Source organism: Psammomys obesus, unplaced genomic scaffold (genome assembly GCF_907164565.1).
Source record: "Psammomys obesus unplaced genomic scaffold, mPsaObe1.curated_primary_1811, whole genome shotgun sequence".
NCBI lineage: Eukaryota > Metazoa > Chordata > Mammalia > Rodentia > Muridae > Psammomys > Psammomys obesus.
In genome coordinates, this window is record NW_026586383.1 from 1,061,291 (window position 1) to 1,075,822 (window position 14,532).

At 53.3% G+C, this 14,532-nt stretch overlaps 1 protein-coding gene across 1 annotated transcript; it reads right to left on the reverse strand.

Annotated features, from left to right (window-relative positions):
• Positions 1-255: 255 nt before the first annotated feature.
• On the reverse strand, positions 256-8,368 carry Tmie (transmembrane inner ear). The gene is made up of 4 exons (XM_055601842.1): positions 7,935-8,368; positions 4,801-4,918; positions 2,057-2,206; positions 256-1,380 (listed from the first exon to the last, which is right to left on the reverse strand). The coding sequence occupies exons 1-4, from the start codon at positions 8,028-8,030 to the stop codon at positions 1,280-1,282; spliced, it is 465 nt and encodes a 154-aa protein (XP_055457817.1). The 5' UTR covers positions 8,031-8,368; the 3' UTR covers positions 256-1,279.
• Positions 8,369-14,532: the final 6,164 nt, after the last annotated feature.

Consider the following 14,532-nt stretch of genomic DNA (forward strand, 5'->3'; position numbering starts at 1 on the left):
AGTGGAGGAGAGCTCAGGCTAGCCCTGGCAATTTCCCTCTCTGTCCACTTGTTGGGGGTGAGGCCTACAACTGTTCCTCAGCCTCTGGGCTTTTTTTTTTTTTTTTTTTTTTTTTTTTTCTCAGTCTGGGACAGGGGTCAGGGAGAGAACTTCAGGCTCATCTGAGGAACCTTTTATGGATTATTGTGTCACCTTCTACAGGAATTCTCCACGGCTTGGCAAAACATATTTATAGGGTTGGAGTTCATCTCAGGATGAAGTTTTATATATCTGGGGCTGAGAAGGCACCCAGCTTTATTTACAAATCTTTTCAGGATGCCTTTCTAGTAGGCTTGCCACCTGCAAGGTCTTCCCAGGATCTCAGTTCCCAGCTCAGTCCCTAGCTCCTCATTTTGGATGCTGGAAGAGCCCTGTAGAATCAGCGCCTCAATGGCGTTTGTATTGTCTTCTTGGCGGAGACGCTTCCTTTTTGTAGGGTTGTGGCAGAAGAGGTATGTCATACAGCTGTACTCAGGCAGATGGCTGCCTGTGTCTCCTGCTATGACCTGCTAGAGTCCTGGCCATAGAAAAGGCAACTGTAATAGTCCATGCCCCTACCCTGCTTCTTAAATCTCTTGATTCCCATGAGGAGACCTAGGCTTTCTCACTCAGCCCACTGACCTCAGCCTGCTGCATCTTTCAGACCTTACCCCTCAGCCAGAAGCCCCTAGGCCCTGGGCCTCATGCCAGCCCCCAGTGGCCTCAGCTCCATCATACTGTCACCTTGTTCCCAGAGCTTGGCATTTGCCAGTTCAGGGACTCTCCTGATAATGGGGCCACTTTGGCAACCAAGGACAGATTCCTGCCAAGCTCAGGGCAAAGTCCTTGCTATCGGGGTTGCTATGTCAGAGAGTCCATGCCACAAGCCCCCCTTCAGCCCTCCCTCCATGCGTTTGAGTTCACACACAATCCTGCCATTCCCCGACTCCTTCATACACGCCTCTGCCCCTGGCCAAAAGGGTGGGTCAGAAGCCTCTCCGGGTGGGGAGTGGAGTTTGAGGCCACTCTGTACCGTCAAGAGAAGTGCCCAGACTGATGGTGTGAAAGGAACAGAGTCTCCGATGGACACTTGTGAAGTCTTGTCCCTGCGTCTTTTGAGCCATGAGATAATGGCCATGGCCTCTCCTCGGACCACAGCCTCTACGGTCCATGTATGAACACGGAGTCCTGATGCCTGGCTCCTGGCCCGAACTTGTGCTTCAGGGCCTGCCAGCCCCAGCTGCCACCTCCAGGACACGACTCACTTCTCGCCTTTCTTCTTCTTCGCCTCGTTCTTCTCATCCTCCTCTACCTTGATAGCCACCGTGTCCACACTGTCCTTTTTCTTCTTCTTCTTGTCCTCTGGAGGGGAGAGGGAAGAGGCCAAGGTGGTGAGACTGGGAAGGTCCAGAACCTCTCTTCTCGAGCCCTCCCTCCTCAGATCTATTTTGTTTGGGAGGCAGGTGTGAAGATGAGTGCACACGCGTGCGCATGTGCGCAGAGACTAGAGGCCGACTCTGGGTGCGGTCTGCAGCTTTCCATCTCTTTACTTTACTTTAGCTTTTTGAGACAAGCTCTCTCATTGAGCCTGGAGCTCACCAACTTGGCAAGAACAGCCAGCCAGTGAGCTTCAGGAAACCTTTCACCATCTTCCCAGCACTAGGATTCACACTAGGATTTATTTATTTATTTATTTATTTATTTATTTATTTATTTATTTATTTATTTATTTATTTATTTATTTAATGTGGGTGTTAGAACTGCAAGCACGAGTCCTTGTGCTTGTATGGCAAAGACCTTACTGACCGAGCCACCCCTCCCCCCATACAGACAAATTTCCTGCTAGAAAATGGGCTCCTTGTTTTAGCTGCCTGCCTCTGACCAGTTTCTGCACTGTGGTCTCCCAGGATAGCACCCAATCCTTCTCTGAACCAGATGCAGTAAGAGGGCAGGGACGGGGTCAGTGAGAACAGTGGGCTGAGGAGCTGGCCGGCTCCAGGGTTCAGTCCCAGCTGCCATGGGACTGGCGTCTACTCACCTCCAGGGATTTCTGTGAGTTCATTAAGGGGAGGCACGGTCTCCAGCTTGTCTGTGTACATCTTGGCTGCCTTCCGCTGTAGATAGCGAGCCTCGATCTCCTTCCGTGTCCGTGGTACCCGGCAGTTGAAGACACAGCACAGAGTGATGACTGTATGGATGTCAGAGCAGGTTTGGCTGGGGTAAGGTCTTAGCCAGGAGTGATGCCCAGATGTTAGTCCTGGCTTCTGCTGAGGCATGTCTCACATAAGAGACCTCTGCAAGAGCCTGAGGTGGCCTCCCCTGCGAATCTGACTTCACACAAATGCACACAGCCCGTATTAGCGTAACGCTTTACTATCAAATCCTTAGCAACTTGGTAAGGATTTTCATTTGTACCAGCCTACAAATTCTATAGGCCGTCTTGGTCTGAGAGTCACTGGGTACTAGAGGAGGGTAAAGTGAAGGCCTTAAGTATGGCTTTAGCCATGGCTATCTAGAGCTACTCTGTGCTTCTGGCAGATGCCCCAGGTTTCCTTTGCTAGTCTCCTGATTGCAGAGGCTGAGGTGCCTCAAACACCTGAGGATGTGGCTGCATTCTCCTCAGCCTCCTTGAGAACAAGCCTGCACACTGGCTGGGGACGAAACCGGAAGGCCCAGACCCTCTCCCGGGCATTTACTTCGGGAGTTATCCCAGGAGTGTTTTTCTGGTTAAAGGCAGCTATGCCCACGTCAACTGGGCAGAGCATGGAGCTGGCCTGTCTAGTGATGGGCAGGGCAGGGCTGCCAGGACCCAGCTGGCTGGGCCGAGTTTATTTTTCTAAGGCTCCCACAAATCTGACCACTGTGGCCCCAGCCCCTGGGGAGGGGGTGGGGTTGGTTCCTATTTTAAATAATATGACCAGACGAAACTTCCTGGCAGGCTACTGAGGTGAAGGAGGGCCCAGGCAAGACAAGCCAGGTCTATTTTGAGGAAATGGATCAGACCTAGGTAGTCTAGGGTCATCTTGTTCAACCAAAGCAGTGTACCTTGAGCCAAATATTTTGGTTCCATTTGTCTCACCGAGACTTTAGAATGGGAGAAGCAATGGAAAGGATGGCTAGATGGAAGGTTGGGAGGATGGTCCAAAAACTGCTGGGAACAGGATTGGGTTCCTGAATGATTGGCTCTGGGAGCCATCAGCATTCAGGAATATGCTGGGGGTGGGGTGGGCAGGGGCTGGCTGCACTAGGGCCCCAGGATATGGCTCCCTGGGGCTAGACCTGAGTCAGCAATGGTCTTTTATGACTCAAAGTGCTCTGCTTTGGTCTTTCCCAGACCCCTTTGTAATGCCTTGGAGTCAGATTATCCTCACGCTCCAACCCTTCTGCTTGGGTCATCTTTCCTATCGTCCCAATGGCACCCTCAGGACCCTGCCTGCTAAGGCTCCATGTGGTTGGTGCCAGGTCCCGAGAGCCCAGGGCTTCAGAAGAAGCCGAACAGGTGGCTGTTGGCAGCTAGAGTAGGATCACATACTGCCCCTCCGAGCCTGCCCTACCTAGCCTAAGGCTTCCACAATCTGACCACTGGCCTGCTTGCTTCTCTTCAAAGAAAACGAGTCACTGTGGGTGTGGGGTCAGGCTCTGAGGCCCAGGGAAGAGCTGGGGATACATGAGACCCCCAGGAGTAGTTTGCTTAGCCCCTGAGCAAAGCTTGAGGGAAGACTCAGGTTCCTAGCTGTTACCCTTAGGCATATCCCAGAGCTGTTCCCTTCACTGCCCCGGGGCTTTCGGGGGCAATTGTTCCCCAACCCTGCCTCTTGACAACAAGTGTGGTCTCCCTCAGGATGTAGGGGATCTTGCTAGCACACCTTTCTCTGGGGCCATCACTGAGCTGCCTTCTATCTAGGTTTCAGTCAGATCTGGGAAGAGGGGAGACTCTCCCTGGAGGACACATTGGGTTCCAGGATAAGGATGTCATGTCATCTCGAGAGCCCCTCACGTCTGGATGTGTTCTCTGTGGCCACCCAGCACTCTGGGGGATCTCTTGGGAAAGCTCCCACGAGATCTCAAATATCACCCATTCTGGGTGCACCTTGGTGGAGTGGGTTTCTCCCCTCCTTACTCCTCCCTGCCCTCTCTTTGCCCCGTCTTTGTGTCCTGGCCCTCTCTCCCACCTGGCCTGCCCTTTCATTCAGTCTTTTGTCATCCCCACCCCCAACTTTACATTGGGGGAGAGGTGAGGGGTGCATGCAGGCTGCATCAGGAGGAGCCCAGACTGGAAGGGAGGAATGGACCCCCTGCTTTGAAAGGAAGTAGGTCTGAGTCATTTCTGAAAAACGGCACTTGAGGAGCAGGACTCGGGGCCTGGAAGCCACATGTGCTAGGCGTCTGGGGAGCCTCTGTGGAGGTTGGCCTTGCTGGGGCCCCTGGGTGTGGGCTCTCTGTATTGGCCAAACTACAAGAAAAGCACCAGGAGGCCAGACTTAGGGAAAGATGACATGTCCTGGATTCGGTTGGAGTCCCTGTAATTATCATAATTGCCGTGTGGCTGCTTCCCTGGGTCCAGCAGAACTCTGGGTGACCACTGGCCCGTCAGCCTTCCACGGGGACTTTGTTCCAGTGAGGAGGTGCCAGAGACCACGGTGGGCCCCTTGTGAGTGCCTGGCCTACTTGAATGGCCGGGAATTGCTGCTCTAAACTCCAGGGGTGCTGAAGGGAACTTGGGTGTGAGGATGTCTGTGCTCCTCTCGTGGTGGGGGGAGAGGGCAGGGTGTGGCTACTCACTGATGGACAGCACGAAGAGCGAAAAGATGCCCACCACGTGCCACAGACGCATGTCCCAGAACACCACGGTCTCCTTGGTCAGTGGGGGCGGCTTGGGCTTGGGCGGGGCCGTGCTGGGCTGTGGGTCAAGAGGGAAAGGAGTGAGCCAGGCACAGGCCAGCAGGCTGGGATGGGGTCAGCAAGGACTCAGCCCACACATTTTAGAATCCCCCCAAAAGTGTCAGACATCCACAACCAACACCCTAGAGCTCAGAAAGTCCCGGATTTAGAAATAAAGCAGTGATCAGAGTCCCAGACCATGGCATCAGGGACGTGGACTAGAGGAGTGGGTTGGTGCTTGGGGAACCAAGGCTCAAAGAAGCAAAGGTGGACAGCCTGTCCTAGCCAGCAATCATGGGGTCTCAGGACCAAGGCCAGAGACAAGGCAAGGCCTGTTTCATGGCCAGTGTGCTGCCCTTGTAGACTGGCTTTGTTCTCATCTCCCCGTAGAGCTCTACGGCGGGGCTACGTGGTCAGACCGTCCTGACACAGGTGTCCACACTCTGACTCCCACCCCGCTCGCTGATAGCCATGCCAACGGAAGGCTGGGCCAGCCAGGATAGACATAGGAAAAAATAGTAACGTAGCGCCACCAGGTGGCTAAAGGCTGTAAGTGAGGCTAAGAAGGACAGCGAGGCTCTGTGGACTCATGGCTCAGGGACACCATTCTATCTGTGGTTTCTAGAAGGCACAGCGATGCCTCAGGTCTAAGGGGAGCTGCCCTGGGGTATTAAAGGACAGTCTCCTGTATTCTAGAAAATACAGTCGTCTCCGGGGGAATGAGGGGACACATCACTGATCGGGGTGTTTTGGAGTTACTGCTTTGCTGTGTGTGTGTGTGTGTGTGTGTGTGTGTGTGTGTGTGTGTGTGTGTGTGTTTATAGATGCTGTGCTGTGCTGGAGATTGAACCCTGGGGTTTTTGTGTGTGCTAGGCAAACACTGTATCAACTTAATTTCATTCTCAGCCTGTCCTGGGTGTTTGTCCTGAGGGAATGCGGCTGAGCCTTGTGGAATATGAGAGAGGTTACTTTTGACCAGAAAGAGATATAATCCTGTCTCTGTCAACAAGCTTGACTAAGGGACAAGGAAGGGGGTGGGGCCAGGCATTTGTGCAATCGTTGTCTCCTAAATAATCATAAGGATGGGCCTGAAGCGTCCCCTGTGGCTATCTGAGAAAGAAAAGCCACCTGTCACTCTGCCTCTGTCCTGTTTCCACACCCCCACCATGGTCCATACACATGGATAGGTACCTACCAGGAGCCAGGTACTTCCTCATCTAACAACAGCCAACCACAGGGCAGATGGCTTTCAGAGGGATCACTGACTATGCTAGGCAACCCAGAATGGCCGAGCTGTAGACTGGCACAGGCTCCCAGCTCTTTTCCGCTCATTAAGAAGGCCTGGGATGGGGCTCCTTTCTTTATTCTGCACCTCAGTTTCTCTCCCTGTAATGGGAGTGGGGTAATGCCAGCTGCCTCTGGGAACTCTCCGATCTGATGGCAAAATTGACAATAACATACCACTAACTCGGCACTACCCCGTGGTGGGTTGGGAAGCCCCTGTGAGGGCAGGCGAGCATGTGGATACATGGCACGCAGAGGTGAGAGTGAGCATGAGCATGCGCACACGCGCACACACACACACACACACACACACAAACAGCCAGAGGGCATGTGCTTGGAGCAATGTGTGTGCGGTTGGGTTCACAACTGCAGCATCAGAGTCGGGGGTTCGGCCACGGCTGCTCCCCGTTTCACAGGCCTGGTGTGTTGGCCTATCTAACTGGAAGATTCTGATCACGCTCTTGGCTAGAGGGCAACAGGCAACAGCCAGGCATCTTATGGTAGGCCCTGACACAGGCAGAACTTCTGAAACTTCGAAGGTAGTGGAGAGGAATGGCACAGGGCTGGACTGATGAGTCCTGTAGATGCCAGCATGCTTCCTTGAAAGAAAGGGTTAGGCCTTGCTTGGAGGCAGATGGAGTCCAAACGTGATTTCTGCTGTGAGATCCTAGGAATGGGAGCCTCCTTGCCTCGGAACTGCCTTGACCATTGCTGCAGCCTTTGCTCCGAGGGCAGCTCAGTTTCTGGGCAGGGCCTCAGGGCAGTTGGTGAGAGTTAGTGTGGCCCATGGGGCTCAGGCCAGCCCAGCTTCCCTTACAGGGGACCGAAGCTGACACCTGATTCCCACAGCCTCTTCCACACCCCTGGTCAGTTGCAGAAGAGACATACTACACACGGTACAGTTCTCTGGACCATGGGGTGTGGTCCTCAGACTCGACGGTTCAAAGCTGCTACCCCTCAGAACCCTCTGAGCATAACCAGCTCTGTCTTCCATCCCACCCTGTTGCTTAACTGCCTCCCTGGCCTCCACTCTGCCCTTGCCTACCCAGGCTCCACCCTCAACTTCTCCCCGGCCCTGGCTCTTGGGCCTTTTGGCCTCTAGCTCCTGACTTCTAAGTCTGCTCCGCTAACTCCTTCGGGGGAGGTTGCAGGTGGTCCCAGCCAAGCTCCGGGGCAGCTTGCCCCACCCATCTTCTTCATCTCCTTTCTGGGCTGTCCCCTCCCAGTTCTCCCACCCTGTGCCCTTTTCCCTTTTTTCTTTTTGCTCTTCCAAACAGCAACTGTTGACAACATGTCTGTTCAGAAACCTTCCAGGGCCCCAGTAATCACTAGGACCTGGTTGGACCTTCCAGTCCCTGGGTCCATCCTTCATAGGGGCCTTTGAGGGATTTGTGCAGAGAAAGGCCAGGTCCCCATCATACCCTAAATCCAGGGCCTCAATATCCTCCATTGGAACAGAAGTCAAAAAAAAAAAAAAAAAAAAAGCTGAAAGTTCCCTCTCCCCATCCTCTAGGAAAACAAAGACCGAATGGATGGCAAAGCTGTTTCCCTCTTCCACACACGGACACACTGAACTTCCTTGAGTCCCTGATGTCAGAGGCTGCGCTCTGCCATCAGCCCAGTGACTCTAAGCGTGAAGGGCCGTGTCACCCCACCAAGCAAAATGAAGGGATAGAGCCAGCTCCCCGCACCCGCAGACCCCTGCCTGGACGGCGCCAGCACCCCTCGCCCTCCGTGATGCGGTGCCTCACCTCCACCAGCTGCGTGGCGACCCCTGCCAGGCAAGCCCCCAGCGCGGCTCCGCCCAGCGCCCAGAGCCGCCCCGCGCCTCGCTGCCTCCCGGCCATATTCTTCCCGCCTCGCCGCGCGCTCCCGTGCAGATCCTGGGAGCCGAGGGGCTGATGCCCCTGGCCACTGGCCGGCGGTGACGGCGGTTATGGTGGCGGTGGAGAGTTCTGGACGCTGGCGGTGGAGTCCGCATCATTTATTCATCTTGGGTGTCAGGTTCCCGGGACACCACCTGCGCCATCATCACTGCTGGGGTGAGGGTAGGCGTGGGTGGCACCCTGCTGAGAATATCAGAATATCAGACCTCCCCCTCCACCCCTTAGGACGCTGAGGTAGGGGGTAGGTCCTTAATCAACAGCTTCTCTCCCACCCCCACCCTGCCCCATCCCCGCCTCCGGTCCCTTTCCTCAGTTTCTCTACTTGGAACAAGGGGAGGGGCTGAAATCGACTGATGTAGGAGGCCCTTCCCATTCTGACGTCCTGAGTTTGCGGGGGGGGGGGTGGTACTGGACTTGAGAGGGGGCAGAACGGGCATGTTGCCATGGTGACAGGCACTGAGGGATGTCCTGGACTTTCTGGGCTGGCTTCCTGCCCAGAGGCAGCTCTGGTCACCCTGGACACCAGAGCAGAAGGAGGGGGGAATATGGAGAGTCAGGGGCAGCATAATTAGAGCTGGCCAGATGTTGGTGTGGTGGATGGAGCCAGCAGCTTCTGCTCTGCAAGAAAAGGTCAGCAAACGCTGGAGGACCACTTTCTGACCCTGCTGACTGTCCTGCAATACAGCCTGGGCCTAGGCTCTAGCAAGTCCATGAAGATGATCCCCCACACAGCACTGTGGGCCTGACCCTGTGGGAACATTGACTCCCCAGTGATGGAGTTCCTGAGCCTCTGTGGAGGCCTGGGGGAGGGGCTCCCTAGGGGACAGGGGGACAGTGGGACAGTTGGAGCTTGGAGATGCCTACACGCTAATCCACCTTGCTCCTGTCTTTTCCTTCCTTCTCTCCTGCATCATCTGCTTGACGTGTGCTAGGAGAGGCCGCAGTGGAGGCCAGCCCAGCTGGCTCTCACAGGGCTCTACCCTGGATGTGCCATTGATGGATGCTGAGGTAGGCCTGTTGCGCTTCAGAGACTGCAGATGACAGGGCGGGCAGGAAAACGGCTGCTGTTAAAAGAGACTCTCAAGAGTAGATGGCAAAATCTAGGGGTCTCTTCATCCAAAGCAAGCGAAACAAAATCCCAAAACAATACAACACGGATCACCCTCTTCCCAGGGACTGCTTCGAAAACGAAAGCGTTAGCAGCAGGTCTCTCCCTCTACTTCCTCAAGCCTCTGCTGAAGGCCCTTGCATAGCCACACTGATTGAAGGGATAATCACCCTCAGGGCATGTGCTTAGAGCCAGGACTGAACTTTGACCGGGTGAGGCAGACTGTGGCTTTGGGAAGACTGTTGCTCTGTTCTGGCCTGGGGAACAAGGCTAAAGGGGAAGGGGAGTGTACAGGGACTGTTGGCTTTGGAAGCTGGCCCCCCTTGGCAGGACATTTAGGACTGTTGTTCACAGGACTGCCCTTGCTGCGCAGGCAAGGAGGGTACCGTTGTTTAAAGTTTGTTGTCTTGGAAGAAGAGAGATAGTTCAGAGGTTAAGAGCATTTGTTGCTCTAGCAGAGGACCCAAGTTTGAGTCCCAGATCCACCGGATGTCTCACAAGCATCAGTAGCTCTAGTCCCAAAAGATTTGACACCCTCTCCTGAACTCGATAGGCATGTGATATACACACAGGCAAAACATTCCTACACATAAAATACAAATAAATTCATTTTAAAAATTAAAGTAGCCACGAAGATGTGGTGCACACCTTTAACCCCAGCACTTGGGAGGCCGAGACAGGTGGATCACTGTGAGTTCCAGGCCAGCCTGGTCTACAAAGCGAGTCCAGGACAGCCAAGGCTACACAGAGAAACCCTGTCTCGAAAACAAAAACAGAAACAAACAAACAAAACCCAAAGTACTTTGTCTTGTTTGTCCACGGAGAAGTAGGGCAAGCTAGAATTGTGGCTCAGTGGCAGAGTGCTTGCCTGGCATGTGCAAAACACTGTGTTCAATCACCAGCACTAAAAACAAACAAACAAATAAATAAATAAAATGGAGGGAGGGAGGAGAAGAGAGAGAGAGAGAGAGAGAAGCATGCTACATCCCTATAGGGTCTCTCTCTCTCCTCTCTCATTTTGATGTAGGGTCTCATTATATAGCCCAGGCTGACTTCAGACAGGATCTTGAACGGAGCTGATGGCTCCCTGCTCCACCTCACATGCCTTTGAATCCCAGTCTTTTTATCCAACGCAAACTCCCTAGTCGTTTCCTCCCAACACACACACACTCATGTGTGTGCTTGCGCATGTGCACACACACTTAATACTGTCATACTATCACATGGCACATGTGCACACACATGTAATCCTGTCATGTTTTCATACAGTGCATCTACACACACTCATGTAATACTGTCATACTTTCATACAGGCTTCAAAATCCACTTGACTTGGAAAAACAGGGTATCCTAAAAGTCTTGTCGTAGCAGTTTTAAGTTTTAAGAAGTATAAAGCCACGAACTTACAAGAAATGCCATTAATTGAAGCCAAGTGCCACACACCTATCGTTCATCCCAGCACTGAGGAGCCAGATACAGGAGCATCACTGCACGTTTGAGGCCAGCCTGGTCTACACAATGAGTTCTGGGCCAGCCAGGCCTACACAGCAAGACAAAAGAAACAGCATTTGGATTTACTTATTTAAATTTTTTTTTCCCTCTGAAGTTGGCAAAGTTGGCAAAAGGGGATGTTATTCAAAATTCACAAAACTTAGTTAACATAAGAGAATTTAAAGAATTAAATTTTCAAATTACATTTTTTTATAATTTTGCTGCATTATTTTTTTTATATAACATTTGTAGCTATTAGAGTTTAAACTCAGCATTTGGGAGATGAAGAGAAGATCAGGAGTTCAAGTCCAGCCTGGGCTCCATACCTGTCTCAAAAAAACAAAAACAAAACCAAACAAACAAAAAGCCAAAAAAACTTAACGATACTTGTGATACTTCAAGACTTAAAGATCAGGAACCCGGGGAAGGTGGTGAGTGGTGACAGAGCCAACACAGAATCCCGGGAACCAGACTCCAGAGACCAGCTCAAAGGTGCGGATCTAACTTTATCGTTCAGTGTAAAGGCCTTTGTACGACTGAAAGTCCAGTCAGACCATCCCTCGATAGCCTCAGGCACCAGCAACAATCAATCAGGTGGTGCAACTAGAAGGAAATGTAGGCGATGTGGGGGGTAAGGTCACCTCAGGAGGCTTCTGTAAAGAAGGGGAAGCAGTCACCGCCCTAGCCTCGGAGCCATTTTGAGTCTTCACTAGTGTGCTAGGAGTCCCTAGTGGCTCAGCACCGTGTGCAGTGGATCAGGACCTTCCGAGGATGCTTCACTCGCCATTCCCTGTGGGCCATCAAGGCTTATCTCAACACTCCCCACAGATACTGACTGCTGTGACCCCTCCAGCCGGTCATCTAACCAGCAGTCCTTGTCTGTAGAACAGGTACATGACAAGCCATTGCTAAGTGCTAGTCTTCACTTTACTGTCATTGTTGAAGGCTGCATACATAGTATGTCGCATAAAAGCAAAGCCACATTATCTCACTCAAATCCCTCCGGGTAGACTTTTAGGGTGCTTCCAGCTTTCCTGTGAAAACGAAACTTACATGCACACTGGTCAGAATGATAACCTTTGCTTTGGCTCTGTCTCTCTTTGTGGAGCCGTTTCTCTCTTTGTGCTTTTATATGGGTTTCTGAGTCCGAACTCAGGTTGCCAGGTTGTGCAGCACTTGTCCTTCCGGCTGAGCCATCCTGCCAGATCTCCTCTGTTCTCTTGTGAGGGAGGAATCCCAGAGAGGAGCTGTGCTTGGCTTTAAGCCTCAGAAATTGCAATGCCCAACTCAGTCTTCTGCCTCTGGTCAGGGCTCTGACCACTCTCTGGGATTGTTCAGCTTCTTACTAGGTCCCCCAAACATGCCTCTGTCCCCCCCTCAGCTGGACCCATCACGGCCGGGGTGGGGGAGTGCTATAGCTCCCTAGAAGACATCTTCCTGGCATGCTGGCTACTGCTTGTCCTTCCTGTACTATTTTTGTAACTTCTGGGGTTTCCCATGGGGACCCAATCCAGCCTCCAGAGCCTCTGGGTGGGGAGCTACGGGCAGGGAATGGAGCAGTGTCCAGGAGACCCCGTGGACATTTCTTTCCTGGAGCTTGGTACAATGGAACTCAAGGCTTAGCTTTGGAGAAGCTGAACGGTAGAGAATGGAGGACCCTCCACCCACCCAGTCACAGAGCCAGGCTGGGATCCAGGCCACCACGGACTTAGCCTGGAGTGGGGGTGGGAGTCAGCCTGGGCCAGTGACACAGCAGTTGGGTGTGCTGGGAGCTGGCTGTCCCTCAACTTGTTGGCCCTTGGCCTGGCCCAGAATAGCTCAGGGCTGAACGCAGCCTGGGTCAGACCGGTATGTGCACGAACTTGAGCTTGTGTACCAACACACTGGCGTGCAGGGGAGTGCCTTGCGTTCTGCCTGCAGCTCTCTGTTTGTGTGTCAGTCTACGTCCTTGTAGATGGATTCTCAAGTGTCCATGGATGGGGCTGCTACCCTGGCGTTGTGTAGCAGAGGGGGCCCATCTCTCCAGCAGTGGAGGACGTGCATGGCCCGGTTGAGTACTCACCTGTGGAACTGCGTGTATGCACATGCTGTGTGCGTATCTGCGGGGAGCAGAACTAGGAGCCCTGTGATGCAAGGGGCAAGGGTTGTGGCTTCAGTAGACTCTATCCTTTGGGGACTACCGGAAGTGGGGAGACCTGGCCCCAGTCAAGGGCTACCTGAGTAGGTCTTGCCTCGTTTGGCAAATAATAAAACAGAGAGTGGTGATGCCTGTGTGGTGGGTTAGTAGATGGCAAAGCCCAGAGCTCAGTAAATCTTCCAATTGCCCCTGACTAGGAAGTCACATCTGGCGAAGGAAACTGGGACAGACCTTCCTTTCTTCCTGTCAGCACCCCAGGCAGGCAGCATTGCCTCCCTTTAGATACTGTGCAGATGAGGAAACCGAGGCCCAGAGAAGGAAAGGGCTAACTCAGAGGAGCCTAGCATAAGACCAAATCTTCTAGCTCATGGTCTGCCCCGTCTGCCAAAAAGAGGCAGTCAGAAAAGTAGGTCCTGAGGGTGGTGGGAGTTGAGGCTCTGTCAGGGGCACCAAAGAGGGTACAGAAAGCAAAGCTGGGGCTGAGGTGAGAGTTCAGTTAGTTGTTTGCAGGGAAGCAAGAAGGACTGAGTTTGATCCCCAAAACTCAGAAATAATCAGATGTGGGGGTGTACACTTGCAATCCCATCACTGGGGTAGCAGGGACAAGGAGATCCCTGGTGCTCACAGTCAGTCTGGCCTATGTGGTCAGGTGAAGGTCAGTGAGAGACTATCTCAAAAATAAAAAAGACAGCATTGGTGGAAACACAACCAAGCACACACACACACACACACACACACACACACACACACACACGCATCATACACCCCCCAAAAGAGAAACCTGCAATGTATTTACCTTTTAACGAGTATTTTAAAAAAAGAAAGAAAAGGCTTGAAAGAGGGAGAGGTCTCGGCCAAGTGGGGAGGGAAGGCAAAGCTGGGGAAAGGGTTCTTGAGGATGGAGACCCACTGAGGTAGGGGAATGAATGAGCTTGTCTTCTGTGGTGGGGGCCCAGAGCAGCAGACTCAGCAGCAAAAGCAACCCTAGGGAGCCAGGGCTGCCGAGGTTGGGAGGCCCCTTCCCAGAGACTCTTGGAAGTCTCTCTTCTCTCTGGCAGGATGGAGAGAGGCTGTCCCAGACTTGGGTAGGGGGCAGGTGGACCATCTCTCTTTCACAGCTGTGTCTTCCGCAGGCTTCTTCACTGTTTTCAGGCTTGGAAGGGTTAGAAGCAACCAGGCCAGGCTTGTCAGCAATTAGAGGCCGAGTGCCACTGCAGGTGGAGGGGTGACTCACTTGCAAGCGAAAAAGGGAGCCCTGCCGGACAGCAGGCCTCTTTGTTACAGGTTTGAATCATGGTCCCTCCTCCTTCCAAGAGTTTGAGTCTGGAACTGCGCTGCTCTTTCCAAGGTCGAAGGCTTTGGCACAGCTTCAGGCTGTACCCGGAATGGATGGAGGGGGCCTCCTTCAAGGTCTCACACAGCAGTAGCTGCTTCTGAAGGACGCCCAGCTCAGGGACTGCGGGTCAGCATGGCCGAGCAACAAGTTTCCCAGCATCTACCGAGGGCTCCTTCGAGGAGATGTGGGGGTGGCGGTGGGGGCTCTGTGACCCAAAGGGGCAAGGTCTCAGGGCCCCACAGCAAGCAGAGTCGGTGGGCAAGGAAATCGGGGTGGCCTCAGGCACCCCCCCCGCCGTCCTTGGAGCCGGGAAGGAAGGGGAGGTAAGAGGCGACAGCCAGCCAGGGTGAGATCCTAAGGTGCGCGGGAGCAGGAGAGAAGCTTCGGCAGT